At 43.2% G+C, this 9991-nt stretch overlaps 1 protein-coding gene across 1 annotated transcript; it reads left to right on the top strand.

The window, feature by feature from the left end:
- The first annotated feature begins 1568 nt into the window (after nt 1-1568).
- LOC116501643 (endoplasmic reticulum aminopeptidase 1-like) lies at nt 1569-9308 on the top strand. Its single transcript, XM_032207232.1, is given in 10 exon segments — nt 1569-1588; nt 3388-3501; nt 3503-3515; nt 4608-4742; nt 5324-5444; nt 5806-5960; nt 6513-6626; nt 8237-8368; nt 8914-9045; nt 9213-9308. Coding segments are annotated over 10 exon segments (1032 nt in total).
- The last annotated feature ends 683 nt before the right edge of the window (nt 9309-9991 follow it).

Below are 9991 nucleotides of genomic sequence, written 5' to 3'. Positions count from 1 at the left end.
TATAATAACATAACGTACCATAAGAACATAAAACAAGAACAACTATCATCATGTGGTCTGCTAAGATCTAGGAGAAAGCAGAAATCCAGCAATGCTGTGTTTCCTACTCCTCTAAACCAATTCAGTTGACAACTATGAATGCTTCCAGCTGGAAAAAATTGGAAGAATGAAGTGGAGGACTCCTTGCCATCACTGTGTTTCTGGAGCACACCTCTACCTCTCTGCCCAACAAGGGCTTCTTCTTGGGAGAGAATTGCAGAACATGAAAAAACATGACCTAAGCCAGAGGACCCATCTCCACAACAGCACGATAAATATAAAAGACATCTCTAGATGCAGATCCCAGAGCTCCAATTCACTATGTCCCACTATTGGAAGCTATTTTTTATGCTTTGTTTTTAAGGCCGCTGGCTGCCTCCTCCCTTATGCTCCCCCTTGTCCCTGTTGTCCTGTCTTTCTCCTGCATTGCTTCCTTTCCTTGGTGGACCTTGCTGAGCTCTTTGATGTTGTGTTGTTGTCGTGGGTTTACATGGCAAGGTTTTGGTAGCAGGGGGCCATAGGGGTGGTTTCTGTGAGAAAGATCTAGAAGCTACCCCATGTTTGGGAAGGGCCCCGTTGTTTTCCAGAGCTGAGCCAATAAGCGATATTGTTTTGCGCCTCTGTGAGAGCATATTTAAGACAGGGAAAAAAAAAGGCTGCACCACACAGCAGCTGGGAGAGTGAAGGGAGTGAGGAATGGCCTTGCAGGTGCCAAGGTCAGTGTAGAAGGAGGGGGAGAGGTGCTCCAGGCGCCGGAGCAGAAGTCCCCTGCGGCCTGTGGTGAGGACCATGGTGAAGCAGGATGTCCCCCTGCAGCCCATGGAGTACCACAGTGGAGCAGGGTCCCCCGCTGCAGCCCGTGGAGGAGACCACGGTGGAGCAGGTGGCCCTGCACCGACGGAGGCTGCCGCCTGTGGAAGACCCCTGCTGGAGCAGATTCCGGGCCGGACCTGTAGCCCGTGGAGAGGAGACCACACAGGAGCAGGTGATCTGGCAGGAGCTGCTGCCCGTAGGGGAGCCAGGTTGGAGCAGTTTTCTCCTGAGGGATGGACCCCGTGGTACGGACCCATATCTGGAGCAGTTCTGGAAGAGCTGCTGCCTGTGGGAAGCCCACACCGGATCAGTTCATCAAGGACTGCATCCCGCGGGTGGGACCCCACAGCACAGGGAATGAGAGTGACTGAGAAGGAGCGGCAGAGAAGAAGCGCTGTAGACTGACCATAACCCCCATTCCCCCGTTCCCCTGCGCCGCTCGGGGGGAGGAGGTGGAAGAGGGTGGATGGGGGGGAAGGTGCTTTTGGTTTCTTTCCTTTGTTTCTCACTTCTCTAGCTTGTTAGTTAATAGGCAATAAATCTTACTATCTCCTTATGCCGAGTCTGTTTTGCCCGTTACAATAATTACTGAGTGATTTTCTCATCCTTGTGTCAACCCTTGAGCCCTTTTCACATATTTTCTCCCCATTCCTCTTTGAGGAGGGGGAGTGAGAGAGCAGCTGTGATGGAGCTCGGCTGCCCACTCGAGCGGAACCATGACACTTAGTTACAAGAGGTGAGGAAAAGGCGGAGGTGCTCAATGCCTTCTTTGCCTCAGTCTTTAGCGGCAATACCGGTTGTTCTCTGGATACTCAGTACCCTGAGCTGGTGGAAGGGGATGGGGAGCAGGATGTGGCCCTCACTATCCATGAAGAACTGGTTGGTGACCTGCTACGGCACTTGGATGTGCACAAGTCGATGGGGCTGGATGGGATCCAGCCAAGGGTACTGAGAGAACTGGCAGAGGAGCTGGCCAAGCCACTATCCATCATTTATCAGCAGTCCTGGCGATCGGGGGAGGTCCCAGTTGACTGGCGGCTAGCAAACGTGACACCCATCTACAAGAAGGGCCGGAGGGCAGACCCGGGAAACTACAGGCCTGTCAGTTTGACCTCAGTGCCAGGGAAGCTCATGGAGCAGATCCTCCTGAGAGTCATCACGCAGCACTTGCAGGGTAAGCAGGCGATCAGGCCCAGTCAGCATGGGTTTATGAAAGGCAGATCCTGCTTGACGAACCTGATCTCCTTCTATGACAAAGTGACGCGCTGAGTGGATGAGGGAAAGGCTGTGGATGTGGTCTACCTTGACTTCAGCAAGGCTTTTGACACCGTCTCCCACAGCATTCTCCTCAAGAAACTGGCTGCTCTTGGCTTGGACTGGCGCACGCTTCGTTGGGTTAGAAACTGGCTGGATAGCCGGGCCCAAAGAGTCGTGGTGAATGGAGTCAAGTCCAGTTGGAAGCCAGTCACTAGTGGCGTCCCCCAGGGCTCGGTGCTGGGGCCGGTCCTCTTTAATATCTTCATCGATGATCTGGACGAGGGCATTGAGTGCACCCTCAGTAAGTTTGCAGATGACACCAAGCTATGTGCGTGTCGATCTGCTCGAGGGTAGGAAAGCTCTGCAGGAGGATCTGGATAGGCTGCACCGATGGGCTGAGGTCAACTGCATGAAGTTCAACAAGGCCAAGTGCCGGGTCCTCCACCTGGGGCGCAATAACCCCAAGCAGAGCTACAGGCTGGGAGAGGAATGGTTGGAGAGCTGCCAGGCAGAGAAGGACCTGGGAGTGATGGTGGATAGTCGGCTGAATATGAGCCAGCAGTGTGCTCAGGTGGCCAAGAAGGCCAACGGCATCCTGGCTTGTATCAGAAACAGTGTGACCAGCAGGGCTAGGGAGGTGATCGTCCCCCTGTACTCAGCTCTGGTGAGGCCGCACCTCAAGTACTGTGTTCAGTTTTGGGCCCCTCACTACAAGAAGGACATCGAGGTGCTTGAGCGGGTGTAGAGAAGGGCGACGAAGCTGGTGAGGGGCCTGGAGAACAAGTCCTACGAGGAGCGGCTGAGGGAACTGGGCTTGTTCAGCCTGGAGAAGAGGAGGCTCAGGGGCGACCTATCGCTCTTTACAGATACCTTAAAGAAGGCTGTAGTGAGGTGGGGGTTGGCCTGTTCTCCCACGTGCCTGTTGACAGGACAAGGGGGAATGGGCCAAAGTTGCGCCAGGGGAGTTTTAGGTTAGATGTTAGGAAGAACTTCTTTACTGAAAGGGTTGTTAGACACTGGAACAGGCTGCCCGGGGAAGTGGTGGAGTCACCATCCCTGGAAGTCTTCAAAAGACGTTTAGATGTAGAGCTTAGGGATATGGTTTAGTGGGGACTGCTAGGGTTAGGTCAGAGGTTGGACTCGATGATCTTGAGGTCTCTTCCAACCTAGAAATTCTGTGATTCTGTGATTCTGTGAAATTACTTGATTTTCACACAAGGTGGTGAACACTATGCATATGAAGGTATGCGGACTAAAGGTTTTCTCTTTTTTCTTTAGAGTGCTCGCAGCAACGCAATTTGAGCCAACATTTGCAAGAACAGCCTTCCCGTGTTTCGATGAACCAGCTTTCAAAGCCAGATTTTCAGTTAAGATTAGGAGGGAACCAAAGCACCAATATGCCCCTTGTAGGTGGATACATTCAATGTTGTGCTGTTGCTTGATGACCTTTAAAAAAAGAAAGTAAAAGGAGAACAGAATATCTAGGAAGTTGCTGTTCATGGGAATATTGACCTAAAGATTGTGTCAGTTCTTTTCTGAGAGTAAATGATTGCTGGTAGTGTTGATACACAGTTATAAAGGAATGCAACAGATGTTGCATCCTATGGGTTCCTGTTCTCTGCAGTGGTTTGAGAACAATGTAATCTCGCTAACCTTTATTTTACTCATAAAATGCTTTCATTCTTTGTCTTAGATTTTAAGAATTAATGTTAAAATGTATCTGAATACAGACACAATATTATTCAGGACCTTATATATATATATTAAACAACAACAACAAAAAAGTTTATTTTGGCCTTCAAAAAATATCTGTGAAAGTGGAGTATGTGTAATACCTACAAATATGGTTTGCAGTTACAAATATGTAGGCGTATGTAGGGTGGGTCACATGTCATACATTTGGTCTTACTCTGTGCATAAGAGATTCTTGGAACTTGGTTAAAAACAAACTAACAAACAAAACAGTTCTTGCATTGAAAAGTGGATAAAATAATGAATGAATGGTGGGTGCCAGTATTAGTATTCCAATGTGGCTAAATATACTCCAAGTCTAAGTTAGTTACCTAAGGCGAATCAAAAGGGAAAACTCTAACAGGCGACTCATTTTGTCTTGAAATAGATATCTGAGAGAGCTGAGTCATTGTTTGGAGTAGTTTATTTCTTTCATGTGTAACAAGTGATGTTTAGATTTAGACAACTTCTGATCAACTCAAGTGTGATCTTAATTAGATCGATGTGCTGGCAGACACTGAGGAAAATTAAAGCTTTTGAATGAGTATCTTCATCTAGTTTTAGCAATGTTGAAGTAACACTTACGAGTGAAACTACCTGTATGTTTCTGTTTTCTTTGTGTGGGGACGGGCTGGCATAGGGTTGACTTCTTTCCAACTTGTCTTTAAAATTGTCTTAGTGAAACTGAAAAGAAACACATTGATTTTTGGTGCCAAAGTCCTTATAGGTACTACCGGATGATGAGCTGTGCTTGTCTTTTTTTTTAGATGAAGACTGTGAATGTAAATTCATGGCTTGTTGAAGACCATTTTGATACCAGTGTCAAGATGAGTACCTACCTCGTGGCCTTTATTGTTTCCGATTTCAAGTCCATCAGCAAAATATCCAGTCTTGGAGTTAATGTAACTATTCTGATTTTCTAAGAGCTTATTTTATAACAAAATCTATATGGAAACATATACTGTACTTTCAAGCTAAATTGTTGGATTTATACATTGTGAAGTTTTACATGAACAAGAGGACAGAAAAAAGTTGGCTTTGTAATTGGATTATTAGTTTGCATTAAGACTAATTTTACTAATTCCAAAAGTTTTTGGTAATATGCTTTCTTTTTATATACTTACATGCATTGGTAATGTTGTTTCATGTAAGACTGTTTGATTAAAAGGAAATTAAATATAGTTTTATTGGAGAATCAGGAATAAAACAGAACAGTGGTAGTTAAACAGCTCTGGCTTGGTAGGGGATGGAAGGTATAGATGTCCTTTTACAGGCATAGTGGTTCTGGAGGATAAAGTAAAATTCTCATTTCTAATTTTGAACATATCTGTGTCTGGATTTTTTAAAAGTATCTTTTGTATGAAAGCTGTTAGGTATGTGCTCTACTGTCACTTTTCATGACCACTCACGTACCTATGTTAAAGAACAAATTCTGTAAACTTTTGATGCTGGCATTTAAATACTGCCTGCTTGTTTACTGTAGATTTCTGTATACACGGTACCAGAGAAGATCCACCAAGCTGATTATGCACTGGATGCGGCAGTAAAACTTTTAGACTTTTATGAGGATTACTTCAGCATTTCATATCCCTTACCTAAACAAGGTAAGTGTTACCTAATTTAATGTATTCAAGAATAGCATTAAGAATAGAGAGTAAAATTGCATAAAATCAATAAGTTAGGTAAGACTGGGACAATTTTGGCTCACATGTTTTTAAACTGTCTGCTTCGTGTAACTTAAGAGTATGTTGAAAAGCTTCACTGAGAACGGAAAATCCTTCTATAGAGAACTTTTTAAAGGTATGTTTTTGCTGTTACATTTAGGAGAACCCTTAAAGAAGGTGTGATGTGGGAGCTGTTGTGAAGTGGGATGAGCAGGTGACTGGGTTCTTTACTGGGTAAAACAATCCTAGCAGTTTATTAATGCTTCCCTCTCCCCCTCCTCCTTCCTCCCCCCTCCACCAGATTTAGCAGCTATTCCTGATTTCCAGTCTGGTGCTATGGAAAACTGGGGATTGACCACATATTGGGAATCCGCATTGTTGTATGACCCTGATAAATCCTCAGCATCTTCTAGACTTTGGATTACTATGATAATAGCCCACGAACTGGCTCATCAGGTGAGATTTAGGAGCAACAATAAAGGATCAGAAGGGACCCACAAAGTGGTCACAGCTGTGTGGATGGAGAGATATTTGAGAATATAGACTGAAAAGAGCTGTTTCAGTTTGAGGGTGTTCATCCGTGAATCACGCGACTGTTCCCAATAAAGTCTCGTTGGGCTTCATAGACATGCAGGGCTGTAACCTAAATCTGTATAGTTCAGTAGCTGTAGTGCTCTGGGGACTTTGCACCATTGCTAACCCTTGAAATTAATTGCAAGCCATGAATATAAGTAAAAAAGTTAAGAATTGTTACAGGTTTATGTGTGGCTCTCCTATCAAACCTGGTTTATTTATAAAGTTTCATGGAATTGTAATGGAAACCCATGCTGTAGAGTATTACCATTAAAATAAGAAATGAAATAGAAAGAGGCCAGAACAAGCTGCATTACTACAAAAATGTGCCTTAAATGTCAGTGATATGCTATAAATTCAATTTCATATCAGTCAGTAGCAGCTTTTGTGAAAAACTGTGTATTTAAATTAAAATTGTTGTTGCTGTTGTTTCAGTGGTTTGGCAACCTAGTTACCATGGAGTGGTGGAATGACCTGTGGTTAAATGAAGGGTTTGCAAAATTCATGGAGTTTGTGTCGGTCAACATTACCCATCCAGAACTGAAAGTTGTAAGCAGCATTTACTGTATTTTTATTGTATATTTGCATTCTAAGTCCACTAATTTGTAAGGGTGAAGACCAAGCATGTTTGTGCTGTGAAATAGTTTTTACTTTCTCTTTGAAAGAACTGTCTGATCTTAACTCGAAGGGTAAGAATATTGATTTTATTGTATCTAATTATTTCAAAAACTGGTGATGGAAGTTAATGATTGCAATCAAAGTATATTCTCTTTTCAAAAGCTATTTAGACTTCCGAAAGTATAAAGGCATTGCTAGTTAGTCAAGGGAGGTGATTGCCCCACTCTACTCTGCGCTAGTGTGGCCTCACCTCGAGCACTGTGTGCAGTTCTGGGCACCGCAGTACAAAAAGGATGCAAAACTGTTGGAGAGTGTCCAGAGAAGGGCTACAAAGATGGTGAAGGGCCTAGAGGGGAAGACGTATGAGGAGAGGCTGAGGGCACTGGGCCTGTTCAGCCTGGAGAAGAGGAGGCTGAGGGGGGACCTCATCGCGATCTACAGCTTCCTCACGAGGGGGAGTGGAGAGGCAGGCACCGACCTATTCTCTGTAATCACCAGTGATAGGACCTGCAGAAATGGTGTCAAGCTGTGGCAGGAAAGGTTCAGGCTCGACTACAGGAAGAGGTTCTTCACCGAGAGGGTAGTCGCACACCTGAACAGGCTTCCCAGGGAAGTAGTCACAGCACCAAGCCTGTCGGAGTTGAAGAAGCGATTGGACTGTGCTCTTAGTCATGTGGTCTGACTTTTTGGGTAGACCTGTGCAGTGCCAGGAGTTGGACTTGATGATCCTTATGGGTCCCTTCCAACTCGGGGTATTCTATGATTCTATGAAATTTTATTTTTTTTTTCCATCATGTACAGTCAGACTTAAATCCTAATGAAGACCCCCAAATCCTTCCGCTAGCTTTAGTACAGGTTCAATATATGAAACTTTGCAAGTATGCCTAGTTCAAAGTAGTGAAACGAACAGTGCACTGGGAAGATCTATGCAGAAACTTGCCATAAAACTGCAGTGGAAAAATAATGAAGGAATTCATCATTTGCTTTTTTTTTTTTTTTTTTTTTCCCTTTGGTTTGTTTTGTGGTTACTAACCATTCATTTTGTCATCAAACTGTTGGAACGTGTGCATGTCTTTTTGGAGTTATTTTTAAGTCTCACTAGCTGGAGTATTAACGTTGGTTTAGAAGGGTAGAGGCAGTTTGCCTCTCTATATTCATTCCCTTCCCTTCCCTTCCCTTCCCTCCCCTTCCCTTCCCTTCCCTTCCCTTCCCTTCCCTTCCCTTCCCTTCCCTTCCCTTCCCTTCCCTTCCCTTCCCTTCCCTTCCCTTCCCTTCCCTTCCCTTCCCTTCCCTTCCCTTCCCTTCCCTTCCCTTCCCTTCCCTTCCCTTCCCTTCCCTTCCCTTCCCTTCCCTTCCCTTCCCTTCCCTTCCCTTCCCTTCCCTTCCCTTCCCTATAAAGCTCTGGAATGAAATCAAAGATATGTTTGGCTTTCCTTATGGGATTTCAACATCATGTAGAATGGACTGAAATATGAACTAATAGGAATTCAGTAGTCACTAAGCAAAATTTGGTAGTAATAATCATTTTTGTCTCCTATTAGGAAGATTATTTCTTATCAAACTGTTTTGATGCCATGGAAGTGGATGCATTAAATTCATCACATCCTGTGTCTACTCCTGTGGAAGATCCAGCTCAAATTTTAGAAATGTTTGATGATGTTTCTTATGTGAAGGTAAAATCTGTAACTGATTTCATTCTCAGTTGTACTGATTGTACTATACGTCTGCATTGTACTGATTTCAGTCAGTCCTTTATACAAAACATCCCTGAACCGTGGTGTTAATATACTTTTTAATGTTGTTTTTATCTTTATATTCTATCTAAATCCTAGTCCAAAACTCCTGAATGTAGTTCAAATTGTGGTTTCCTGTTCCATCTATAGAAAGAGGAGGTTTTTGCCCCTTCTTATCTATTGTGTATTAATTTAAACATTAAAACATTATTTTAGGTGCTTAAACCAACCAGCATTTTTAATTGGAGCCTGCTCTATATAGTAATTGAAAAAATAATAGCATATTTTACTCAATCCAAAATATATTTAAGGAAATAATGAAAGCCAAATTACTGTTTAAATATATATAAAACCCAAATATTTCTCATCAGACAGACATACAAAATTGAACTGCTGTTTAGGTTAGCCTGCTGAAAAATTTCTGAAAGAAGCATCTTGCTGTCTAGGGAGTGGTTTTGTAAACATTTTGTCACACTTTTTTTCAGGGATCCTGTATATTAAATATGTCGAAGGACTACCTGACTGATGATGTTTTTAAAGCTGGACTTGTGCAGTACCTGCAGAAGTACAGCTATCAGAACACAAAAAATGAAGATTTGTGGAACAGTATGACAAATGCAAGTATTTCTTATTCTCTTTTTTTTTTTTTTTTACTTTTTTTTTTTCCCCCCCAAATTTCATAGCTTTTTGTGAATAGTGTGTTTTTGTAGTATATTAATGAGGACTGTGACCAATACTTATGGTAATGATATCAAAAACAGATGACCAAAACTTTCTTCTACAGATTTGTCCCACAGTAGGTACTGATAAAAGTGAACAACAAGGTGATGGCTTTTGCAGAAGGAACCAACAGTCATCTTCAAATGCAGTAAGCATCTAGTTTTTTACTCATCAGTATTTGAGAGTTTGGTATTTATCTGAGTCCTCTCATGTTACTATACTGTATTGTGGCATCAGTATGTGTACAGACAGAAATCCTACCTCTGTGCCTAGGGCTGATCGGAAAACAGCACTATTTAAAGAGATGTCATTAACTATGTAAAAGTGTCCCGAAAAAGAACAGCCAGAGTTGTCATTGATATCCCATCTAAACTTTGATATCAATAAATATTGATATTCCAATCTAAACTTAACTATGCTGAGCTTACAAATTTACAGCAGTTTTTATGAAGTTCTTAGCTACTAAATTCATTGTCTATGCACTCCATCTTCCTCCTCTTCTTATGTATCCAGGCTTGTCCATGATTTTTATTGCAACTTTTTCACCGGTAAGAAGATGTCGTCCAAGCTTTACCTTCGCAAACCCACCTAAAAGTGAAAACACGGACATTTAAAGCTCAGCGTGATAACATGCTTTCATCCTTTTAATCCCGCTTGCAGAGCAGAGTACGCAGCACGAATTGTGCGCAATGCCTTCATTAGAGGAAGAGGCGATTTGAGTGATGGGCTGCCAACTAGCTTCAGAATCCTGCTCCAAAATTCATGGGCTTGAAGTCACTCTGTGCTCAGACAGCTGCCAGAGCAGCCAGGCAGACAGCAGGCAGGTGTCTTTGCTCAGAGGTC

Source organism: Aythya fuligula, unplaced genomic scaffold, assembly GCF_009819795.1.
Source record: "Aythya fuligula isolate bAytFul2 unplaced genomic scaffold, bAytFul2.pri scaffold_57_arrow_ctg1, whole genome shotgun sequence".
NCBI lineage: Eukaryota > Metazoa > Chordata > Aves > Anseriformes > Anatidae > Aythya > Aythya fuligula.
The sequence above is the reverse complement of the archived record's forward strand: the minus strand, read 5'-3'. Positions and strand labels throughout refer to the sequence as shown.